The sequence below is a fragment of the Thermobia domestica genome, chromosome 4, assembly GCF_964235325.1.
Source record: "Thermobia domestica chromosome 4, izTheDome1.hap1.1, whole genome shotgun sequence".
In the NCBI taxonomy this organism is placed as follows: domain Eukaryota; kingdom Metazoa; phylum Arthropoda; class Insecta; order Zygentoma; family Lepismatidae; genus Thermobia; species Thermobia domestica.
The window spans coordinates 314,347,607-314,374,545 of NC_137457.1; the positions used below are offsets into that span (position 1 = coordinate 314,347,607).

General features: G+C 35.8%; 1 protein-coding gene across 1 annotated transcript in view; it reads left to right on the forward strand.

Moving 5' to 3' along the window:
* The first annotated feature begins 703 nt into the window (after positions 1-703).
* Positions 704-26,939, forward strand: part of LOC145684334 (VPS9 domain-containing protein 1-like) — an 86,328-nt gene continuing 60,092 nt past the window's right edge. Inside the window, exons 1-4 of the mRNA XM_081756537.1 lie at positions 704-826; positions 12,686-12,811; positions 20,249-20,420; positions 26,618-26,848. Coding sequence (XP_081612663.1) covers positions 12,725-12,811; positions 20,249-20,420; positions 26,618-26,848 — 490 coding nt within the window. The 5' untranslated portion in view covers positions 704-826; positions 12,686-12,724. The remainder of the gene's footprint in view (positions 827-12,685; positions 12,812-20,248; positions 20,421-26,617; positions 26,849-26,939) is intronic.

Genomic DNA, 26,939 nt, shown 5'->3' on the forward strand with positions numbered 1-26,939 from the left:
AATAAACATATGAGAAAAGGGGAGAACACAAAATGGTTTAGGAGAGTTAGGAAATTAGAAAGAAAATATGATCAAACTACCCGCTGGCACAGAGAAGAAAATTATAAAAATTGGGAAAAAATCACAGAAAAAAAACAATTAAACAAAAAGCGCAGGAAAAGTGGTATGAAGAAGTTGTCAAGAAGAGCAGTTTGAAAGGAATATACACATATAAAAAGCATTATGAGAAAATAAATTATATGGACAACGATTTACGAAGCATTTTACTTTTCAAAGCCAGGTCAGGGAGCCTTGAAACAAGGGTAAAATTGAAAAAATTTAAAGAAGTGAACGAAAAATGTCAACTATGTTTTAAAGAAGATGAAACCCTAGAACACTAGAACACTTATTGTTAAAATGTGAAGAAACCATAAAAATAAGGGAAACATGGAAATGGAACGATGACATGAAAAAGGAAGGTAATTTGGTTAAATTAGCTTGGAGGCTAGGCTTTAATGTAAATGGGAGGGAACTAAGTGAGAAAGAAATGGAAAAAACAAATAACTTCTTGAATTTTGGTGGAAAAAGAAAGTGGAAAACGTTAAATGAAAAAGAGCAGTATTTTTTTTCACTATTTGTTTACTTTATTTTTTTTTTTTTTAGGAACCAAACTTCCGAAGAGAACGAAGGAAAATACCTTGAACCTTGAATCAATTGTCTCCGAAGAAGAAGATGATTAGAGTGAAGAAGAAGAAGAAAGATGAGTAATGTTTATGATTCGTGTTCATTTTAATTACTCAAGACAAGATTAATTTCATGTGACATTAATAAGAAATGTCAAAATAAGGTAAGTCCATAATTTTATTCGCCTTAACGAGAGTAAATTAAATGCAATTCCTATTTGTTCCTTTTTTTTTTTTGCGTAGTACAAGGAGTATTTTCTCCAAACTTGTATAGGGTAATTAGTTGAAAAAATTAGATCAAATCTTTGTTTTACATTTCTTGTTTTACATTTCACATTTATGACGTACGATAAAGGAGAGATGACAGTTAGATTTAATGAAATTTTTGAATGAAGGAAGTGGGAGGAAACGGGAGATCCTGTGAAAACGCGCACGTTGCACAAATTTGTCCACCGCAACCAGGGATACAACAAGGGGCCCACGCACCGGTAATAATTAATTGATGCTATATGTAATAATAAAAATATATTTACTAGGATTAAATATCATTGTTTGTATGGTAGAAATTTACGATTGTCGGGATATTACACTTTTACAGGCATTTATTTCGTTAAGCCCCTCCAACTCTTCGACATAGCAGTAATAACAGTGCAGTTTTACTATACGGATCCACAGATTGTACGAGGCCTAAAAAAATTTTAGGGAAGTCTTTAATTTACCCATTTTATGTCTAGAACGGAACCCAGCGAACCCCTGCGGGGCTTGTAACCCAATTCTACTCCTACTTCTATTACTACTTGGCTGTGGATCCGTGTAGTAAAACTACACGATAATAACTTATGAATATGTTACATTTATTTACCTTAGTAGATTGGTTGGCCGAACTTGTGTAGACGGTTCTATTAATCATGGCCTAAAATTTTCAAATTCCCCAGTTTACACTTGCATTGAATGGTTCCAAAGTTGGTCGTCCGTTTCTAGTTACATTTTAAAAGTTTACTGGGAAGAAATCGATAATTTACTTGCTTATATACTTGCTAATGTATAAGGAGAGCAAAAGTTGTGTTTATTTTCTTATATAAACGTTTCTAAACATGGAAATATTTGGCAAGCGAAGGTAACTACGTGGCGTAGGTTACTTCACGGTAGGGCTATGGGAATGTAATGAGTATTTGTTTTGTAAACATGGCTGGTGACAATCAGGAAAATCTATTAAAAGCAAGTAAGAGTCATGGCTTAATAAGTCTAAAAATAAAATAAATTGTAGAAAATGCAGTATACAAATAATAATTATTTTATTGTCCTTGAACCAATTATGGCAATAGACAACGTCAAAATATACAACAAAACATTACAATATGTTAACTATCACGTTTAATTTACACAAAGTATTCATCTAATGAATAAAACGGCCTTTCTAATAACCAATTGTACCGATATAATTTATGTTGAAACACATTTATAGGACTTGAAGGTAATTCACTTGGTCACCCATTATACAATTTTATGCCTAGTGCATCATAGTTATTCTTTGACTTATTGAGTCTCTTATATGGTACATCTATGTGTTTATTGTACCTTGTATTATACGAATGCAAGTTGTATGTGTACTGTAATTCAGGTAGTCTGTTTTTCACAAACAAAATAGCTGTATATATATATATATACCGGTATATATATAAATTTATCACAGTTAATATTCTCAAATTTCTAAATAAAGGCTTACAATGCACTGTTTGATGTGAATTCGTCATAATTCTAATTACTTTTTTCTGGATTAATAAGATATCATTGATACGTGAAGCGTTTCCCCACAAGAGTATACCGTATGAGAGAATACTTTGAAAGAATGCAAGGCATTTATTCCGAAGTTGGGCGTCCGGTTTCGCCACGTCTTTTCGCTGTTATCTCCTTTTCACATTTTTTGCAATTTGTTATTAGGCTCACTAATCCGTACTCTTCACAAACTTTTTAAAAGATTTTGCTCGTTATCAACGTATTGCTTCACAAATGTTAAAACTGTTACTTCATTGTCCTTGTACATTCGCCATGTTGATAACATAATGCTCGTTACTTTCCCACAATGCAACTGTTCGGTTACCTTGCACCAAGTAGTTCCCTCCGCTCGCCGTATAGTCCCATGTTTATAACCGCTTATATATAACAAATAAACAGATTTTTCGAGACCCTTATATATTATCAAGCACACAAATGATCAAATTATCCATATCTTTCCTGTAAATTTTGAAAATTTTCATGGAAACGGACGCCCAACTTTGGAACTTAACCCGAATGCAAAATATGCAGTTCTTACATAACCATCCGATACATAATGTTTATGTCTTTTCAGAAGGTAGACAACTCTAGATAATTTACCAGGCATATATTGAATATGTGGTTCCCATGATAACCTACTATCGACATAAACACCCAGAAATTTTATATTATTTGTGATGTTAATATTTGGAACTTCCCTCAAGCCAAATAACATGTGTTGTGTTTTGCTTCTATTGAGATGAAAACAATTAGCTTCAAACCACTTACTTGCTTCAGTTAAAACACTTTTGCCATGTGTACAAGGTTGTCTACATCATGGTTTATGTTCACAAAAGTGGAGTCATCAGCATACAATTGGTGATGTGAGGTGGAAAATTTTCCGTTCTAAAAAAACATCAGTAATCAAGTAACAATTCCTCAGCAATCATAAAATTGGTTGAATTCATGTATAGAAATGTTAAAAATTGAAAGATTGTTTGAAGAATCTGAAAATTTTCATGGCTCAGAGAATTTTCAGTACTATGTAGGAACAATTTAAACAATTTTTCATGAATCGAAATATTTTCTTGTCATATTGAAAAATTAAAGAAGAATTTTATGAGTCGGAAAGTTTTATTTCTCTGTAGAAACAAGTGAAAGGAATTTTTATAGATCGGAACATTTTCATCATGATGTAGAAACAAGTGGAAAAAACTTTCCGTAATCCGGACAGTTTTGGATATTATGTATAGTGATGTTTGGTGGAAAATTTTCCATTATATTTAACTGCACCTAGAGCTACAAAATTGAATTTCTGTAGAGGAAAGTTAGTCAGCAACAAATTATAATTAGCCAATTAGCTTTCGGGAACCGGAAAATTTTCTAATATTTCAAGTTGGGAAGTAAAAGTTTACACAGTGGCGGTGTCCAAAAGCGCATAGTGCACACTTCGAGGATGCACACTCGAAGTCTACAAATGGAGTGCACACTAAATAGTGTACACTTCGTCAAATTAGCTTTTGATCCACACTTGTTTACAGCGCCTCATCGTGGTGGAATGTTGAACATTGGTAACAAAAGAAGGGAGAATTTCGAGTACTAGAAAAAATTAACATGCTTTTTTTTTTTTTTTTTTTTTTAGATGAATGACTTTCCACTTATATTAAAGATAAATATATCGTACAGATTGACAATATGGGGTAACCATAAAATGACTTAAGAGTTTCTTTCATGTATGCCAAGAGCTTCAGCTTTGGCGTATCTGCAAATATTTATCAGCATAAAAACCACTAAACTATTGGCGATGTTCTATTTTATTAGGCATGCTTGCGCGAGGGAATATTTATTAATCCCCCGAAGAAAAGTAGCACTAGTGGTTAGGGCGCTGATGACACTGTTGTGGAGTAGCTTAGGAATTTTATTGCAGGAAAAAGTAGGCAATTTGCAAGAGCGTTAGTACACCGAAGGTACCGAGAGGAGCGCTATTTACAATAATATGGCTCAAAACTACTTTGGAAGAGAGTTCATATTGAGTATAATTCCTTTATGTACGATAGATACACAACAATGACACTATAATTGTCGTCGTTTTACTGTATTGCTTCAGTTACAGGCATACTGATTGGACTATTTCTACCATATTGTACTAATGTTGAAGTTCCTTATATGTTTCTCTTTCTTTGTGAATATATAGATTTTACCCGTAAATCTTCAAAATAGTGCTTCCATATTCTTAATATACACCAAAAGTTAACACTTACAAGGATGACAAGGAAAGAAGTGGTGGAGTTGAACAACGTGAGGACCAAAATTTACAGGAAAAAGCTATTATGTCACTATGAAATACCAATTTATAAGGATCACGTGTACTCTTGGTGGATAACCCCAATTAAAATATTATGTTAAAAAAAATATAAGATTACTATCTTATAAGCCCTGAGTTATACTCAAATGAGTTCTGTACATTGTATACACTTCAACATTTGCGTGCACTTCTCTATGCTTTCGGCGCCCTACATCTTTCTTGAAATATACCCGCTGTCTCTCCTACATGCTTCCCACTACGAAAATGGTTACTCAGTAACGAAACAAATCCCCTCGTCCAAATATAATTATAAAAAGCTACTATCAATCTAATAAGAATTTTATGAAAATTAAGAGACGGTTTTATGAAAAAATATAGTATGCAATGCCTCTCATCGTTCAACTATACGGAAGGAATTATTTGTTCATAATCAATTCATAATGGGTGCCGTAATGGGATTATATAAATTAAAAGGAAGGCAAGTCTTTACTTTGGCCACTTCATTCAATGAATCGTTCAATGAACCGATTCATAACCAAGACTGAAAAGAACGTACCCTGCCAGCCTCTAACCTGCCTCACTCGCTGAAGCTCGCTCAGCAATAATATGTGAATTAAATATTAAACTTCGGTATAGAAAGGAACGTAGTTACTAACTTTGTATATATATATATATATATATATATATATATATATATATATATATATATATATATATATATATATATATATATATATATATATGAGCTAACAGGCAAGTTCTCAAAACCGGAACCGAAAGATCAAATCCCTGAATCGAAGAATAAAAAAAAAAAAAATGAAATGGCCAAAGTAAAGACTTACCAAGAGGAATTTGTGAAATCTTTCATAAATGTGGAGAAAGAAATTTTTGATCTGTATTTCACTTTTTGGCAGCTGTCAAAAATGCAAAATATAGGCTATGGTAATTGGTATATTACAGTCTCTTAAGTGCAAGGAAATATGGTAGCTTTGAAAGGAATTTGTTTAGAATCAAAACTAGAAAATTAGGCCTATCTACCTAAGAATTAATATTTGCAGCTGCAGGTGTAGCTGTGGGTATAGAGAAATGAATAATCTAGGTATTCATTATTCTATGATAGAGCTTAACATTTTAATTCATATGTCATTAAAATTTGTCATTTACGTGCAAATAGCTCCATTACCGATAGTATAATTATTTCAATTAAGCTACATAAACCATGTAATATTTAAACACAAATGAATTTATAGCATTATTAAAGAAACTATTTGGTTACTTTCCCTATACTATTTTAAATTCCATTGCACACTCAAAGAACGCTCCGTAAATACGTTTATTTGCGTAATATTTTTATATTCCACTTGTAAAATCACTAATTTGTATATTTATCAAGTAAACTATTATTAGATCTGTCCACAAATATATTGACCTCAACAAAAATATTAAAAGTATGTCTTTTAAAATTTTATTAAGTCACTTTGACATTATTGTTGATCCTACGACGAAGAACTCCCATCTTAAGTACGCAAGTGTGCTAACGTAGTGTACATCCTCGCACACTACGTACTATGCACTCGCAGACTTGTGAACTTGGACCTTTTGACGCACACTAGGTGACGTCAGTTCCGGAAATAAGCGTACTTCGAATGCAGACTTGTATCTTTTGGACACGGCCAGTGTTTCTCACTCTCTCTTCCTCTGCGAGCTCCTTCGTTGCTAAGCGGTTAGCATACGCGCCTTTGGCATGGAAGACCTGGCTTCGATTCCCAGCGGGAGCTCATGTAGTTCGGATTCCACGTTAATCAGTTGGTCCCGTCTTATATAGTCTCGCTGCTGAAAGGGACGTTAAACTCAATTCAACTCCTCTCTCTCTCTCTGTGTGTGTATGGAAAGTGCAGAGAACATACATCGATTTCGTAGAGCGCAAATATCCCATTTTATTATTTAAAATTTCAATTTATTAAAAGTCATAAATATATTTCCGATTCATGAAAACACTCCACTTATTTCTACATCGTTGTTTAGCCGTAAAATTTATATTGGTAATAAATATTGTCTTAAAAAGTTTCATGAAGTGAAAATCTAACGATTTTTCATTTCAAGAATGTTTCAAAAACTTGAATGCGTTCTTCCCTCAGAATCCACCTTTGATCTTACAATATTGGATTTCGTCAGTTTAATACGCATAAGACGATTTTCTCATAGCTTTACTACTTTTATAGATTTACATACTGCAACATTTATAAATAAGTAGATGTAATATAAAGTGCCTACTGTAAATTTTTGACTACCCAAAATTCGAGTTTAAGCAACTCATGAAAGCAAATACTGACCATTTTCTGCAAATAAACATTTATTTATTCATATATTCATTCAGAAGAGAAAGTGAAATATAACTAATAAGGAAGCTGATTTGTGTAGTTGTTCTTCCAATAAAATAATCATAATCATAATAATAATAATAATAATAATAATAATAATAATAATAATAATAATAATAATAATAAAAAAGCTGCACTATTAGCACTGCGTTCTAAAAGCAGCAACAAGTAATTTCATTTTAATTTACAAAATAAAAAAGATATTTCTTTTATATATATATATATGTATATATATATATATACTCGTTTTATCGAATCGTCATTATTTCTAATGCATTTTTATACATAATAATGGTAGTTTTATAATACAAGTATCTGCTCTAAGATGTTGATTATACAAAATTCCAATATTGAAATGATGATTTACGAGTGTTAAACACAATAGAATCATTTTTTCTTATTTTCTGTTACAAAAATAATCTTCATAAGGAACTTCCATGTAGTTATTTCATTACATAGGCAGTCCTACATGTGAAGAAATAGTGGAATTTTCTGTTTCTGAAATTGATAAATTCACAAAGGTTTCTTTTCAATTTCTTGTTACATTTTAAATATTGGAATTGGATATTTGTTCTCTACGAGCTCGATGTATGTTCCCTGCACTTTACACACACACACAGAGAGAGAGAGAGAGAGAGAAACACTGTATATTTTTACTCCACAACTTGAAATATTAGAGTGGGGCCGCGGTGGGTCAGTGGTAGAGCGTTCACCTCTGGTGCTTGGGGTCCCGGGTTCGATCCCAGCTCCCGCCAAGTGAACTTTGTGGTGGACAAACACCGTGTGCGTGGGTTTTCTCGGGGTTCTCCCGTTTCCTCCCATTCCACCATTTCATCCATTACTCATTATCACCGTCTCCTTTAGCCTAACCGGCATAATCGTGGGACGTAAAACTCAAAGATTTCATTTCATTTCATTTTTGAAATATTAGAAAATTTTCTGGTTTCCAAAAACTAATTGGAAAAATGATAATTTGTTGCTGTCTAACTTTCCTCTACAGGAATTGAATTTTATAGCTGAATGTGCAGTTAAATATAGTGGAAAATTTTCCACCAAACCTATACCTAATATCCAAAATTGTCCGGATTATGAAAAGTTTTTTCACTTGTTTCTACATCGTGATGAAAATTTTCCGAATCATCAAAATTCCTTTCACTTGTTTCTACAGAGCAATAAAACTTTCCGATTCATAAAAAGTTATTTTACTTTTTGCTTCTAAAAATGATGAAAATTTTCCGATTCATAAAAAGTTCTTTAATTTTTCAATATGACAAGAAAATATTTCGATTCATGAAAAATTGTTTAACTTGTTCCTACATAGTACTGAAAATTGTGTGAGCCATGAAAATTTTCAGATTCTTTAAACGATCTTTCACATTTTAACATTTCTATACATGATTTCAATCAATTTTATGAATACTGAGGAACTGTTACTTGATCACTGATATTTGTTAAGAACGGAAAATTTTCCGGAAAAGTATAGAAGAAAATTTTCCACCTCACATCACGGCTAAACAACGATGTAGGAATAAGTGGAATATGCTTTTATGAATCGGAAAATTTTCATCACTGTACAGGACACAATTTTTCGATTCATGAAAAAATGTTTCATTTGTTCCTACATAGTACTGAAAATTGTGTGAGCCATGAAAATTTTCAGATTCTTTAAACGATCTTTCACTTTTTAACATTTCTATACATGAATTCAATCAATTTTATGAATACTGAGAAATTGTTACTTGATCACTGATATTTGTTAAGAACGGAAAATTTTCCGGAAAAATATAGAAGAAAATTTTCCACCTCACATCACGGCTAAACAACGATGTAGGAATAAGTGGAGTATGCTTTTATGAATCGGAAAATTTTCATCACTGCATACAATATTGATTTAGCTTGTACACAACTTGGTAGATCGTTTATCATTATGGTAAATAAAAGTGGACCAAGCACCGACCCTTGAGGGACGCAACACTTTAGACTTTTCATTTGGGACTGTAAACCGTTTGTAAAGACAACTTGCTTTCGGTCTTCCAAATATGTTTTAATTAAGGTCAATCCAGTGGCATTTATGCCATAACTAGTTAATTTATTCAACAGTAGATTGTGGTCTACGCAGTCAAAAGCTTTGCTCAGATCACAAAATGTAGCATGAGCAAACAAACTATTTTCAAAAGCTTGTGTAACCTCTCTCACCAGCACGTCAAGGGCGTTAACCGTTGATAAGCCTGCCCTAAAACCAATAGCTGCCTCTTATTATTTTTTGAGAAAATAGGGACAAGAGAAATTAGTCGGTAACTACTTGGATCACCTTCCTTATAGATTGGAACTACTTTACTTACTTTGAGCACACTCGGAAAATATCCCTTAATTAAGCATTTATTGATACAAAAAGTGAGTGGAAATAATATATGATCTATTACTTTTTTAATTGTATTACTTGATATATCATAAAGCAGTTTTAGAATTTGACAGTTTATCTTCAGTTAATGGCCTAGTAAGAACATATCTTACATCCGTAATATTGTGAGTTTCGAAATTATTCGTATCTATCTTAAGTAAAACCAATTTATGATCGGAAAAGGTAAAGTCTATAACTGTACTAGTAGCATGAGCTCTATTAATATTTCTTACTAGCAGCGTTCACCCCGCTTCGCTGGGGTCACCCCGGAACGCAATAAACTTTGTTACTTAGATAATTTTTACTTTTTCGCTTTCAAGTGATATGATAAAAACCATAGAAGATTGGAGTAAATGTTAACATTATATCGCCTGTCATTTATGTTAACCCGCCGAGTGACACGGTCATGTGGGTTGCATATAAATACGGTTAGATTTAGCTATGATGAGCTAACAAAGGATTTGTACGTTATGGACACTTGAATGGTCAATTATCTCAAGACACTGGTAATTGAAAATTAAAGTGATATGATAAAAACCATCTAGGGTCCAAATCTTAATAACCCCCCAAAAATGAAAGAAATTGGTTCAGCCGTATTAGCGTGATGAGCTAACAAAGGATTTGTACGTTCTCTTTTATATATATAGATTATGTTATCTAAGCATGCAGTACCTCTCGTGGGCTTACTATTTACGTAGTAAAAGTTAAATTGTCTTAAGAGATTTTTGCGTTCAGTGACTGTCTGTTTATTAGTTGTTACATCAAACTCTGCATTAAGGTCTTCCCCAATAATAATCTTATAGTTATTCAAATTAGGCTTACCAAGACAATTCAATAGATTTTCAAGTTCGTCTAAAAATTTAAAGGGGTCCCCTTTAGGGGATCTATACAGAGATACTATAATTAATTTTATATCACCAATGACAATTCCTGAAATTTCAAAGTTTAGTTCGTCACAGAGGTGCTCAAAATTTAACGAATTACAATTTCTTCTAATCTGAGTATTTAAATATATAGCTCGTATACCCCTCCTCGTATGTAACGCTTTCTACAATAACTATTTACTAAGTGATAATTGTCCAGTTTGTTAAATTTAATATTATCTTCGTGACACCAATGTTCAGACCATCGATATTATTCTCATTGGCCACTTCATTTAGAACTAAAGTTTTCATATCAAGACCTTGTATATTAATATATCCTATACTATAATTGTAGTTATCTCTTAAGCCTAGTATACTCTTGGGCACATTAGAGTTACTATTCACAATAGAATGTATCATTCTTGCCCTATCGACCTCAGTTACAGCTGCCCGTTTTTTGGAAGTACCGGTATAACCCTACCTAATATACTTTTACAAAGATCTTGGTTTAGGATTATTTCTACTATTTTATCGCATACATAGAATTTACCCAGACTATTTAAATTCAGACTATGGGCTGTATGAAAATGACTACCAATATCTACAAACTTCACATTAGTATACTGTTTGCAAAGGATGGAGAGTTAAAAAAAAACATGGAGAAAGTTATACTTGTTAGTGTAACAGTAAGTAACATTACCAACATGGCGGCAAGGTTCTAGAGCACAGGCCCTCTCCCTTCCCGTTTAGCTGTAATAAAGACAAAAAACAACGTGCCCTGCGGGGCTCTAACCCGCTGTCAGTCGCTAACGATAGCTCGGCAATATTATTTGAATTACATATTAAACGTCGGTACACAAAAGGGCTTAAGTTTAGAGTTGCCCCTCCAGTTTCATACCTACAAAAAGGCAGTAAAAACATTAAAACGTGCAGTTTTACTATACGGATCCATTATATAAGTATTAATAGGAGTAAGAGTAGGAACGAGTTAGAAGCCCCGCAGAGGTTCGTTGGGTTCTGTTCTCGACATAAAATGGGCATGCTGCTGAATCATCGAACCTTCCGCGTCTTGCAAATAGTACCTACTTCCATATATCTTTTCTCGTATCAAACATAGCTTTACTGCCTCACTTACACACCTAAATATCACATAAAAACTCCAGATCATCAATTCTTACCTTATTTTTCCTGTAAAGTTTCCTAATATATACAGGGTGTTTCAGATAAAACGTCCAGTGCTTATAAGTCCGAAACGGCTGAGAATAAAAAGATGAAACAAAAACTGAGATAGGAAAATGTCATAGGGCGCATTACATGGTGTTGTTGTGGTGACTCTCAGGGCCCTCCTTCAAGGGGGCCCAGGGGCCAACTTCAAATTTTTAAATAGAAACATGTATTGAATCATACCTCATTCAATAGTCCTTAAAATACGAAACAACTTTTGTAGGAAACAATTTTCGATTTGGGACACCGTTTTCAAAATGGCCGCAAAAAGTCCTGCATCAGTTTGAAGTTGGCACCTGGGCCCCCTTCACGGAGTTTCCTGAGGGTCACCGGACACCACTTGATATGCTTTATCATCGTTTCTATCTCAGTTTTTGTTTCATCTCTCTATTCTCAGCCGTTTCTGATTTAGGCCTATAAGCACTGGACGTTTTATCTGATATAGGACCCACTTTTTGCGGCCATTTAAAAACGGTGGCCCAAATCGAAAATTGTTTCCTACAAAAGTTGTTTCGTTTTTCAAGTACTATTGAATGAGGTATGATTCAATACGTGTTCCCATTTGAAAATTTGAAGTTGGCCCCCGGGCCCCCTTGAAGGAGGGCCCTGAGAGTCACCACAATAACACCATGTGATGCGCCCTATGACATTTTCCTATCCCAGTTTTTGTTTCATCTTTTTGTTCTCAGCCGTTTCGGATTTATAAGCACTGGACGTTTTATCTGAAACACCCTGTATATATAAATCGGAGAGGGGCAGCTCTAAACTTAACCCCACAAAGGAACCAATTTTTACGCCTTTAGCCAAAAACTAAGCGAATTACTAACTTCGGAATAAATGCCCTGAAATAATATACGTTCGGGATGTGTGGGGGCTTTGCCCCTACTGTTATTTTATAATGTAGATTATTGAAAGAGATCCTTGTATGAAAGTAATATTTTGATTAGTAGTTTGAAATAGTTTCCTTTCTCGTAATTCACCTAACTTGTCCTCTTGGTCGTGGATCTGGAGGGGGACCTGTGTTCTAGAACCTTGCAATAGATTAAGGTAAACAGCATTTCGTTACTCTTCTTATCTTATTTGTTTTTATACAGGGATTGACATTGCTAATCTCGTGAGATGATAAATGAATCATGAACGAAGATACAGAGAATCTTCGCCAGAAAGCTGTCAAGTGTTTGTGCAAAGCTATTGACTTGGAACAGGAGAATAATAATGTGGTAAGAGAAAAACATTTTCTGTTCTAAATTTATAGTATTTTTAAATTTTGATCCACATTGTCAATTGCGTTTTATTTATTTTTTTTTTAAATTTCTGTTCCAGATTCTTTAAATTTATTGGGGATATGGACCATGCATTTTTATTTATTTATTGTTGTATGACTTATTTGCTACTAAAGCATCCCTCTTCTCCTTTCACCCTCAATCCTTCTTTAGTGATTAAAAAAAAAAAAAAAAAAAGATCAAATTCCACTCGTGTTTGTCTTTTCATGTAATGTTAATCTGTTACAGAGCGCGAGAGATAGCATGAGCTATAAGAAGCGGGAGGCAGGAAGAACGCTATTCGCCGCGAGGGTGACAGTGGAGAGAGGAGGAAGATTTTTTGGTAGTGTTTCTAACCCATGCTGATACTAACCTCCAACATAAGTGAAAACAACACAGAACTATACACAAAAAACCACACTTCACTGAACACAAGAACATTGTGTCTGGTTTGGCTTCTTCATGTGTCTCTTAAGACGCCTCCATCTGTGTCATAAATAACTACCCGGGGAGGGAGGGTACTAATAGGACCACTTTGTTTTACCAGCGAAAATGACAAACTTCCTTGTATGAGGGGAAGAAAGGAGTTGACAGGTCTGTAGCCACGATTTCCCTAAGGCGAGGACATGAGTCGTGGTCCCCAGAATGAATGGATTGCAAATATAGGTTGTGTTATGTGATGTAAGTTTTACTTACCTTAGCTTACTCATTTAAAAAAAATAAATTAAAAAAACAATGAACGAGTAAGGAAACCGAGTGCACCGAGTGCATTTTTACATCTTATTAAATAAAAAAGCTCATTTATTTTTCAGATTTTTCTAAAATGAAGATGAGAAAAGGAAGGCTTTAGATTGATTCGAAGTGTCTCTGTCATCCCTTCCAGAAATGCTTCAAATCGCCAAATTCTAGTTCACTGTTGTGGCAGTTAGCAACACTATTAGGATTGCCCGTTCCTTTCAAGTGTGTTGGTTACGGATTTCAAGGTCATAGCTCATGCTATCCCTCGCGCCCTGTAGTTGTGTTCTGAAATGAAAGTTTTACTTTTGGCTTTCAATCTGATCTTTGAAATCTTTGAGTTTAACGTCCCACGATTGTACCCCTTAGGGGCTGAAAGAGAGGGATGATTAAGTCAAGTGAATGATAAAGGAAAAATTGGTGGAATGATAGTTTGGGAGTACCCGAGAAGACCAACGGACATCATGTTGTCCACCACAAATTTAGTTGGAAGGGGATCGAACCAGGGGTAAGCATTCTACCACTGAGCCCTCGTGACCCCGTTTTCTAATTTGATACTCTTAACTACTAATATATACATTCTTTTTCACCGCTTCTCTGTTGTCACCGTCACTTGATCATATCTTCATATTCTTTAGGTCGTCGTCAGAGTGAATTTCAACTCCTCCGCGTGAGATTACAACTTTATATTAAGTACATATGACGCCGTCATGTGATTTGCAAATGCCTTACAGTGTATATATGCAGTGTTAGATACTTTGAATCCTATATTCAAACATATTCAGAAAGGTTAGGTGCTGCTATCTCAGCCAATAAATGGGTAATTTAATTATTGCAAAGTTTATTGATTTAATAAGTTTCTTGTTTGTTAGTGTTGTCAGGTAAACAAATTAGTGTCTATGCGTGTTTTCGGAGCTGGGTGGAAGGCCAACAAAGCATTATTGTCTCGTTTTCAATTATTCCACTTTCAGACTTCACTGTTCTGTTGTTTCTCGTTTTATTCCACCAATATGACAACGTAATTCGTACACTGCTGTGGTCCAAATGATGTTTGCAGGCACGTCGCCTGCCCTATTCTCAAGCCTCAGTGTGGTAAGTTCTGGAACTGTGGCTCTGCAACGCATATTCTCTTCCATCTTTGCGTCTAATAGCTCTGCTTCCCCAACACGAAGCAGTTTAATGAAAACTACGAGACAGTGTCCATCAGTCAGAGAGCTGTTAAGGCACGTTGTGGTGGTGATACAACATGGCACGGAAATAACATTTGGGTGATTTCATACGAGGAAGAATCATCGGGAAACTCGAAGATGGACGAAGTGGGAGTTTAATATTGCCCACAGCTTGTTTCACATGCATGGAGGCATTCTGCACCACAAGCAATGCTGTGTGAAGAAGAGGTGATGGTCAACCACGGTCAACTACAGCAGCGGACGAAGGCTAGATTGTGCAAGAAGGGACCGATGTCAGACAGTGGGTGAAATACCAGACACATTTAACAAGACTGCAGTTTGCTCAGTCTCACTGATAGTAACACGTTGTCTCCATAGGGGTGGTTTGTTTGCTCTACAGTCATTATATTATGTTCCGTTGACACTTGCTTGTCGGCGGCACAATTTACAGTGGTGCCAAAAACAGGAATGGGGTCGGATTTTCTTCTTAGATGAAATCAGATTTAGTCTGAGTAGCAACTCTGGACGTTCACTCAGCTGGCGAGAGTTAGCAACACGCAGTAAATTCAGAAACATAGTTGAGCATGATCTTTCTGGTGGTCTGGTGTTCTTGTATGGGGAGGCATAATGTTGCATGGATATACCGACCTCCCAATTTTTGAACGCGATACACTCACCAGTGAGCGTTATTGTGACGCTGCACGCGTCCTTGGCCACGTGAGTCAGCACTAACTTCTTTATAGATGATAATGTGCAACCACATCAAACAGCACAAGAGGCGGAGCTCTTGGAACGAAATGATATTCGAGGAATGGTGGCCTGTCTGATCCCCTCTTAAATCCCCTCCAGTGCGTGTGGGATGCTATGGGGAGATGTCTTGCAGCACGCCCAGGTGCACCAAAGACCATCCAGCAGTTGTCAAAGCGTTGGTGGAGGTAATGGAACTCCATACCACAACAATTTGGTGAGAAGGCATGGGAGCACATTACAAAGCATGCATGACTATCCAAGGGCCATTTCATTCTTTCTATAATGTCGAAAGGGCGTCATAAGTCGCAGTGCTTTCAGAGGAGAACTTATTTTTTAAGTGCCATTTTTGTTCTTCTAACCACGTGTTTCTTTATATGTTATTTCCTGTATTGCGTTATAGCACTACTTTCTACGATTCAAGTTTCATCAATCTGTCTGTTGGGAATGACACAACGTGCAGAACATACTTTCGTTGTCCAGTGTATATATACCACATCTTAGATTCCATATAGAGGGCCGCGGTGGCTCAGTGGTAGAGCGTTCACCTCTGGTGCTTGAGGTCCCGGGTTCGATCCCAGCCCCCGCCAAGTGAACTTTGTGGTGGACAAACACCGCGTGTGTGGGTTTTCTCGGGGTTCTTCCGTTTCCTCCCACTTTCTTCATTCCACCATTTCATTCATTACTCATCATCACCGTCTCCTTTAGCCTAACATGCATAACCGTGGGACGCAAAAAAACGTGGACGTAGATTCCATATACCACCAACATGCTCTGCTTTCTGTGGTAAGACTGCCTAAGACTTCCAAAGGTCTTGTTCACCAAAACAACAAACCTACATGGCTTGTATGAAATAGAGACAGGTATCAAAGGTATCCCATTTAGATACATTGGTGTTAAATCGGCAGATGCATCGCCCATGGACTTGTGTGCTTTTGGTCTACTAAAACGGAACATCATAAAACAATGAGCCACAACACTTGAGGGGCTCTGGAGACTATGGAATAGGGTGGAGTGAGAAAATCAAATTTTCGAGTATTGAATTCTAATACAGCTCAAAAGTTGTGTATTCGATACTAATCAATGGAAAAATAACGAAAAAAGAAAGAAAAAAAAAACACTGGATCTTCAGTTCGCGCAAACGGCCTAAAGTTTTAAAAAAAATTACAAAAAAACAACAACCGAAATTCACCCTTTTGCAAAAAAAAAAAAAAAAAAAAAAAAACTCAAATAGGGCTCAAAAGTTGCATATTTACGTGCTAATCAATAGAAAAATAACGAAAAAATTCTCACTTTGGATCTTCAGTTCGCGCAAAAGGCCTAAACTTTTTTTTTTTTTTTTTTTTTTTTAAAGTGACAAAAAAAATTTACCTTTACGCAAGGAATATAGATTACTTTTTTCATTATTTCTATAGCGTCTAAGTACTTTATTTTAGTTGTGTAAGGTTACATGTTTGTTAATATGAGTGATTTTATACATTTTATTTTCATAATGATTTTGCAGGTCTTCGCCCATTTCTGAACTTTTTTTTTTCTTTCTTTCTTTCTTCATGAAATGATCGAGAACTTACCACGAGGAGGTGGCTGTAATTCGAGTTCCACTCACACCTTACTCAACTCACCTATCAATTAGGGTGTGCTAAATTATGTTGATTTAGTCAAGAATGTTGTCTTAAATTCAGATTTTTTTTTAAAAAAAAAAAATCAAATTTTGGCATTGTGAGTCTTAAGTGCAAAGTTGCTCTAATGTAGCCGTCTCTGTTTTCTTGTCCTCACACTTTTCCTGACTTTGTGACAAGTTCGACACAATTTTCAACTTCCTCAGTGTGGCATGGGAAATTTAAGAAGTCAAACTCATGAGTACATTTGTCACACATAAGTAATAAAATAGTTTCTGTTGTCCAGCTTTCAAGCACTGGAGGGGGCGACAGTTTACATTTTCTCCAATCTATCAGCTCACTGTAGTCCGTGATATTAAAATTTATTGAAGGTGCCAGGAAAGTTCTAACAGATTTCCCTTTTCAATCTTGATATCTTGCTTCTAGCACTCTCCTGTAACCCAACTCTCGTATGTGTTGTCTCTGATCCACTGTCATAGCAAACAGTATGTTCTCTGGATGACAGAAGAACGCGTTTCTCTCAATCACATGATCGATGATTCTTTTAATGTTGTTTGGCAAATGTCTTGTTGTTTGAACTCCCTTTAAAATATGTTTAGGTCCATATTTCATTGACTGATATCTTTCTATGTCGAACCAAACAGGAGCATATGTCTTTATAATTTAGTTTATAAAAACTTTGAGTTCATTTGTAGGATTTGTTTGAAAAACGTAGAACCGTATGATCCGGTTTGCACATGTCAGCCATCGGAAGTCACTGAGAGATCCAGGATCTCTTATAGCCACTTCTGAAGCACACTGCCCTAGCTGAATTGCTCTGTTAGACCTTTTATAGCGCCTGCAATAAATTTTGATGCCACGGACTACAGTGGGCTGATAGATTGGAGAAAATGTAAACTGTCCTCTCCTCCAGTGCTCGAAGGCTTGACAACAGAAACTATTTTATTACTTATGTATGACAGATGTGGTCATGAGATTGACTTCTTAAATTTCCCATGCCATACTCAGGAAGTTGAAAGATATGTCAAACTTGTTACAGAATCTCCAGGAAAAGTGTGCGGACAAGAAAACAGAGATGGCTACAGTAGAGCAACTTTGCTCTCAAGACTCAAAATGCCAAAATTTGATACAAAAATCTGAACATAAGACAACATTCTTGACTAAATCAACATAATTTAGCACACCCAAATTAGTAGGGTGGTTGAAAGGGTGTGGGTGGAATTCGAATAGCAGCCACCTCGTCGTGGTGATTTCTGGGTCATTTCAAGGGGGGGGGGACCGTTGGGAAATGGTCGAAGACCTGCAAAATTATTATGAAAATAAAATGTACACAATCATGAATTATTAACAAACATGACCTCACACAACTGAAATAAGTACTTAGACGCTATAGAAATAAAAAAAAAAAAAAAAAATGTAATCCGCATATTTCTTGTGTAAAGGTAATTTTTTTTGTCATTTTTTTTTTTTTTAACTTTAGGCCGTTTGTGCGAACTGTAGATACAAAGAGTGATTATTTTCGTTATTTTTCCATTGATTAACACGCAAATACGCAAATTTGAGTCCTATTAGAATTAGATACTCGAAAATATGATTATTTCGCTCCACCCTACTATGCAAGGATCAGTGGAGGGAACTGGGTCAGGCTATGCTGAGTAAAATCCTCCTTCAATAGGGACTTCGGTGTCGTCAATTGTTTGTCGCCTGGGCCATCATATTCAACATGATCGGTGGTGGAAAAGCTGTTTTACAACCTAGGGCAGGCAGGTGCAATTCACTGCCGTAAGGATGAAATGATCTTCTCTAGACAAGCATGTGAAAAACGTTTTCTTTCCGGCCTTCTTAGTGTAGTAGAGGTATTTTCCTAATGTACGTTTTCAGAAGCCTAAAGGCTCAGCTTCCTTCCCTTGTAACTATAAAACAGCACCCAAAAACTTAACTCTCTCAACAGCACAACCTATCCGCCAATGCGTACTTCGATGTTGCCTTATGTTCAAAACTTCCGAAAGCAACTGAAATTTCTTTGTCAATAACTAAATAATAATAATTATAACTACTATTTTCAGAACGCGTTTCGACAGATAGGAACATTGTTCTCTTTTACGTTGTTAAATTTCCAGTGTTGAAAAGTTAAGAACCATCTTTGTTTTCCTTTTGTCTAGTGTTAGAGACTACTGTTTAACTCTTTTAACTTATATATTTTTATACGATAGGGTACTATCTTCATTATTCGATTAAAAAAGTACTAATAAAGCTTTTCACTTCGTTTGTTTGTTTCTTTCAAGCCTGGATCACCAAAAATCCCCATTTCTCTCCTTGGGAGCATGATAGGCTCGTGAGAGTGATACCGTTTGAAAGGCTATTCTATTCTAAAGAGAATGAGATATGAAACATGAGCCTAGGATAAATAGGGATGTTTCAGGAAATTTTTATATTACATCCGAGTCTTTTGAGGAATCCTGGGGCATTGTGGGACTGTTCTCAGCTCATTGGTAAATATTATTTCGCGCCCTTGCTAGAAGATAGAAGCCTGAAATTTTTTTACACACATGTAGTAAGCCCTTTGGCATTTTTCAGTTGATTTTGAGATATGTGCGTTAATACAGGGGGGCCAAAGGGGCTCAAAATTTTTAAAAAACAAGAAAAAGTCACGATTTCTCTCAAAATTTCCCGCCTCAGGGACATGATATGAAATATGAATGGTGCCGTTTGAAAGGTTTTTCTGTTGTGAAGAGAATGTGGTACGAACCATGATCCTAGGATAAAGAGGGATGATACTGTAGCTACTTGACTGAAAGTGTATATATTTACGTATAAAAAAGGCCATAATTTAAAAGGATTAATTTTTACAAACAGAAAACAAAAGAAAGATTAAAAATGACGGAATGAAAATTCACGATGCGCGCACACAAAACGAAAGTAACAGGAACGACCTCAAAACATGACAACACAGAAAATTGTGTTGCGATCCATTATAAATAAGCTTTATGTTGAGTTTGGTGACATTTTGAGGCCATCAAATGTACATCAGAAAAGCGTACAAATTATACCGTTTTGATTTTTTAATTACTCTTTAGTGCTTTATATCCTTACCCTGTTTCTAAATCTTTCCTCCTCTTTTGCAGGCTGCTTATCAAAAGTATTTGGAAGGTCTTTCTGTAGTAGCAACGGCTCTTTTGCAGAATTCTCAGGGCAGTTGCGGAAGAGGTTCATCTTTAACAAGGAAGGACATAAGAAGCTTAGTAGGCTTTGCTAAACAAAGTGTCGATCGGATTACTGTTCTTCTGGACAAACAAGGTGAGTGGTTGATGAATTCACCAATTAATTGACTTGGTAAGCACAATTATTGGTATTTGAAGTGTGATAAAGTTTATGAGTAGGGCAACCACAAAGCATAAAAAGTAGTAAAAGCATAATGAAATTTTTCACCTATGGTTGGTACTGTTAGGTTTGTTTGTTTTTGGTACCTTCAGAGAAGCAAAGTATTATTTTCATTAACTTCTCAAATCTACTAGAGTTTACAAATAAATTATACCACTTTTTTTTTCCACTGTCAATCTTTAATTGATTTACACCAATACACTCAATTAAACAAGAGCCTTCCTGTATCTCAAAAACTATCGTAATAACTATGAAGCCACTAAAATATCAAAAGCCACTCTTGGCTCATCAACCTAACATAACAGTATCCACTCTTGGCTCTTCAACCTTATTATCAACAGTAGGCGCCGCGGTGGCTCAGTGGTAGAGCGTTCACCTCTGGTGCTTGGGGTCGCGGGTTCGATCCTAGCCCCCGCCGAGTGAACTTTGTGGTGGACAAACACCGTGTGCGTGGGTTTTCTCGGGGTTCTCCCGTTTCCTCCCACTTTCTTCATTCCACCATTACATTCATTACTCATCATCACCGTCTCCTTTAGCCTAACCGGCATAACCGTGGGACGTAAAACTCAAAGATTTCATTTCATTTGTTATCAACAGCCACGCTTGGCTCATAAACCCCAAAATATCAATTGTCACACTGGTTCTAACTTTCCTTAACATACAAAAGACTTCAGCTACTTATGGTACCATTTCTACATCATCACGATTACACATTATTTATTTCTGCACAGTAACATCCTTCATTTGTTGTTTCTATTTTCCAATACTTTGTCCGATTATTCAAAAGCAACACCTTGTCCGGCTAACTAATACAACCCAACAGGTACCATATCTGTGATTTTGACCACTTTAAATAACCAAATTTGCTGATCTTACAAGCATAATGAAGCATAATTTACAGAAATAAAGCATAATGCGTAATCCTTTTTATTCCAGAACCCTGTGTATGTGTACAATAAAGAAAAATATGTTGATATATTTTGTGCCAAATAGAAAAAAAAATATCAACAAAGACTGTTATCAATGCAGCAAACGGTGGAAATCAACTGCCAATTGCCTTCACGCGTAACAGGTGAAAGTTTGAATTCCTCCTCTGTCTGCATCTTCCACTCAAAAGGATTTTCCCACCCTCACTTTGTGTTAAAAGGCAGGCAAGATTGATTTTGCTTATTCCAAGATGCCAAAATCAAAAGTATAAGCAATCTCAGAGAGTAAGAGAATTCCCAACTGATCATTTCAAAGTAGAAGGCGGTAATCTATTTTGTACTCTTTGTACTAAATTCATTTAAATATGAATGGGGTCGCGCTGGCTCAGTGGATAGAGTTCACTTCTGGTGCATGAAGTCCCTGGTTCGATCCCAGCTCGCGCCAAGTGAACCTTGTGGACAAACACCGTGTGCGTGGGTTTCGTCGGGGTTCTTCCGTTTCCTCCTACTTTCTTCATTCCACCATTTCATTCATTTTTCATTATCACGATCTCCTTTAGCCTACCCGACATAACCGTAGAATGTAAAATTAAATTAAATATGTGCAGCTAAATGTTTCTTCTTCAAAACAACGCTTAAGGAAAACTACAAAATGAGGTGGTATGTGGTATTGATGTGATTTTTAGTGGGAAAAATGAATAGTTTCATGTACATTTTTAATGCGTGTGTAATAAAAACGAATAAAATAAAACAAATATGTAATAGAAATGGGTATAAGTGAAGTATAATTCAAGGAGCAGAATAATCAGGCATAATTTATGAAAAAGTATATTAAAGCATAATGTAAGAAATAATAAAGCATAATATACAGCTGTATAAAGCATAAAGTTGGTTGCCCTATTTATTAGCATAGATGAAAGGGAATAGAACGCTAAATTGCTTAAATTATGAGTAAGGGCAGGAAGTTTTCGCAATTTGAAATTAAATATTTCGCATTTGAAATTAAAAATTTCGTATTTTGTCGCATTTCGAGATATAAAATTTCTCATTTTGTCGCTAAGTAAATTATTTTACAAACTCTAATATAAATTATACAAATTCTAATGTAAGCCCAATATAACTAATAAGCAATAAATCAATAATGCTACTTGGGACAGTGAAGTTATTCTTTATGCAATTACTAACAACAAATTACTTCTTTCTTCTTTTACAAGTCGTAAAACTTAAAATACACTAGCACAGTATCATCATGATTGTCATCACAAAACACCACACATTGTATTAGTTACACACCGAGAACATATATACATGTAAAAACACATACATACAATACATTAGTGCAGTATCTTCTAGTATATCTTGTCTGCAAATTATTATTCTGATGAAAAGTGCAGCATGTTGCATGTTTCAACATTTTCTTCTTTCATTTGAAGCTTTCTATCATTGGTTAGCAATATGTATTTCCCCCTCCCCCCCAAAAAAACGTATTTTTTGTGAAGTGATATGTAGATAGTTATTGTACTTTCCGTTTCGATTACTTTTATGGAGGGGTTTTTGGTGATATTTTCAGCAAACGTGAGTTGTTAGGTGATAATCTAATTTCCACTTGTACGAGTACAGGATGATGCATTATTATTCCCTATGTTTAGTATACTATAAATCTGTCATCGGCGAAGTTACGTTGTTGCTTTCAATTGTATAATGTACTGTAGCTCTTACCATTTCATGTTTCACCGTTGGCACCAACATTAGTAACAAACCATTGTAGGCGGAATCAGGGTTTGCCCAAGTGGGCCCAGCCCGAAAAAACCCGGTGGGTTTTTTCGGGTTGGACCCACGTGAAAAAACCCACTTTAAAACCCACCTGGGTTTTTGATCAATTTTTTAGTATATTATTGATACAACTAAGGTGATCACATTGTAAGTGATTTTTATCAGATTTTAGACTTTCCTTGGGTGGATTAGAGGCTTTCAACGTTAAGGTATACAACAACATTCAACATAAGACCTTTATAAAGTTCTGAATGCACTGAATGAATTTATAAAAAAGAAAAAAAAACTTACCTTAGCTTGCGATAGTTATAGAACAAATTAATGTATGAATTATGCTTATAACCTATTTAAAGTAAAATAACCAATTTTGTACTTTAGAAAATATTTTCCGTGAATAGTATGCTCATCTACTTGGCGACACCGAGGGACATTATCACTCATACGTTTGACTGGTTTAAGGTCATAGGTGCCGGTACTAATAGTACATATGTAAATACATTAGTAAAACTATTAGTATTATTTCTCACCTTTGATGTAAAACACAAGGTTCTTCAACTAAAATTTGGTTTTCCAACAATAACAGTTTAATTCAATCATTTGTTGCTACTCTTAAAATAAGCATTCTGTAGAATCAAAAACAGCAATAGCGTAAAAATTCTTGTCAAATTTAAGAAGCTTAATGCTTGGGATTCCGAAGACTATGTAACGCTTACTATTTCAAGTGCTGAGTTCAAATTTCCGTACTAGTGGAAGTTTTGATGTACACGCCGTGAAAGAAGTGCTCGGGAAATTCCCAAATTAAACGCAGAAGGATTGGAAATAAATACTTCAACAATAAAACTATTTATTTTACGCTTAAGCCTGCCATACGGATCCCGTTTTTGAGCCCGAGTGTCCCGCGTCCCCGTAAATTTAGTCGGGACAGGGAAATGTCCCGTATTTTAACTCCGTTCCATTTCTGCTATCAATATCAGCTTATTCGAAAACTGAAAAACAAAAAATTCTGACATTGGCTGGAAATCCTCTAAGTAGTGAATGAACAGTGTGCTGTTGTATGTAACAGTTTCGAGGAGGTTATAACACCACCCTGTCCGACTTGATAGCGAGCGAAATTTGCAATGCTACTTTTTCCATTGCACTTGACGGAAGCTCGGATACTCTCCGGAACATAAAAAAAAAGAATAAATAAAAATAAAAAAATAAAATAAAATAAATAAATAAATAAATAAAAAATAAAAATAAATAAATAAAATAATAAAAAAAAAAAGATGGCTTTGAGTGTTTCTACATTTACAAACATAGGAAAGATGACTTAACCTTTTCTTCAGCAACACATTAGATAAGTTAACAAGAACTATAATCTTTTTCAGATGCTAGGGGCACAGAATTGTGGTTTGGTCCAGGTCTTAGAAAAATAAATCTGGTCCTGAATCACACACGACACAAGGAGAAAAATCAGCTTTTCATCAGATTAAACTGACGAACGTAATTTTGGCAGATACAGCCATGTAAATAAATATTGCTAAACGCGCGAAAAATATTGAAAGTAGATTGTACCACTGATTTAAATAATTTGCATATTATTTTCCTGTAAAGCATTTTTATAGCACATCTTAAGTTTTTAGGCATCTTCAGTCTATACAATTAATTGCAGGGTACGAACAGAGAAAAGCAGCTGCTGCTTAGTGAACTTTCGCCTATTATATTATTGAAAAAAAAAATAAATAAAATGAAATCTTTTAGTTTTACTCTCACGGTTATGCGTGCTATGCTCAAGGTAACGGTGATGATGAGAAATGATTGAAATGACGGAATGAAGAAAGTAGGAGGAAACGTGAGAATCCCGAGAAAACTCACGCACAAGGTGTTTGTCCACCACAAAGCTCACTTGGCGCGAGCTGGGATCGAACTAGGAACCCCATGCACTAGAGGTGAACGCTCTACCACTGAGCCACCGCGGCCTATTATACTTTTGTCCATAAGCAGACTACAGTTCATTGCATTGTGTTGGAAAGTTGAGGAAGAGGGGGGGGGGGATCTGAGGTGTCCCGTATTCTCATGGAGAGAATATGACAGGTTTATTTACGCTGGAAGATCTTAATTTCATATAAGACATTTTAAAACATTTATTTATTACATATAACATGAATTGTATCTTTGTTTTAATTTAATAGACCCCTTTTGGTATTCATATCTGGCGAACGTCAGTCAGGCTTCTGGATGACTTGGTTTACATTTGTTCGTTTGTTTGCCGAGCTCCTTCATGGCTACGCGGTTAGTGTACGCGTCTTCGGCGTGGGACCCGGGTTTGCTTCCCGGAGGGAGCGCATGTGGTTCGGATTCCACGTTAATCAGTAGGCCCCGTCTCATATAGCCTCGCTGCTGAAAGGGACGTTAAACACAAAATCAACTCAACTCGTTTGTCTGCCTCTACAACACACTACAGGGTACACCTTTCGGCCTTTTAAGTTAAAATTTTCAGAATACAAGCACGAGACACTCTAAATTTCCTGTATAGATTTTGGCGTCATACCAACGTAAAATTTCAAAATGGCTGCCAATATTTGAAAACAGCGAGTATCTACGCTACGAAGCGCAATTTTCTTTTAAGTTGAAATTTTGACAGTGGAAGCACGAGATATGTTAAATTTGCTGTATAGATTTTCTCGGCGATCGAATGTAAAATTTCAAAATGGCGGCCATTTTTTTTTCAAAACAGCAGTAAGTAGAAAATTGTTGCAAGTTGTGACAATGACAATCTTAAAATATAAATCACATTTTAACACTTTTACGCCAAAGACATTGAAATATTTCGAAAAAACCCGATTAAACCCGAAAAAACCCAATTAAACCCGAAAATACCCGAAAAAACCCATATGGGCCCAGGTGGGTTGGGCTTTTTCAAAAAAGCCCGGGTTTTTTCAAACCCTGGGCGGAATGTTGTGCTGCAGGCATGATATTACATAGTTTTGTCATTTCATGATCATTGAAATACATACTCTAAGGGAGAGGGACTCAAATGGTTTCTGTGATCCAATTCTCCTCGTGCGGGGCGCGGTGGCTCAGTGGTAGAGCGTTCACCTCCGGTGCTTGGGGTCCCTGGTTCGATCCCAGCTCGCGCCGTGTGGACTTTGTGGTGGACAAACACCGTGCTTGTGGGTTTTCTCGGGGTTCTCCCGTTTCCTACCATTTTCTTCATTCTAACATTCCATTCATCTCTCATCATTACCGTCTTCTTTAGCCTAACCGGCATAACTGTGGGACGTAAAACTTACAGATTTCATTTCTAATTCTCCTCGTGCGAAGAACGAGTATTTTAGCTTGTAAGTGTAAATGATAATAAAATACGTCGGCGCACTAAAAACAGAGTTTGGTATGTTGGTTGAAAATGTATTCACATACTTATTTTTACAGAACAAGAAGCAAGTTATGGCACTGAAGATGATATGATCGGAAACTATGATGACATTGTTGGGAGTCCTGTAGAATCATCGAATAAAAGCAACCAAGGAAACAATATAAATTCCAAGCAGAAAAGCAAGAGGCCACCCGTCACGCAGGTTGTTAATTTGACTCCAGATAGATGTGTGGAAGTGCCAACCGTTTCCTTGCCGAGTATACCCACCATTGCCAAGGATACTGATGGTAAGTCTTTTAAAGTTAATCTATGTCTTCATAACGTACTAGCAGCGTTCACCCCGCTTCGCTGCGGTCACCCCGGAACGCAATAAACTTT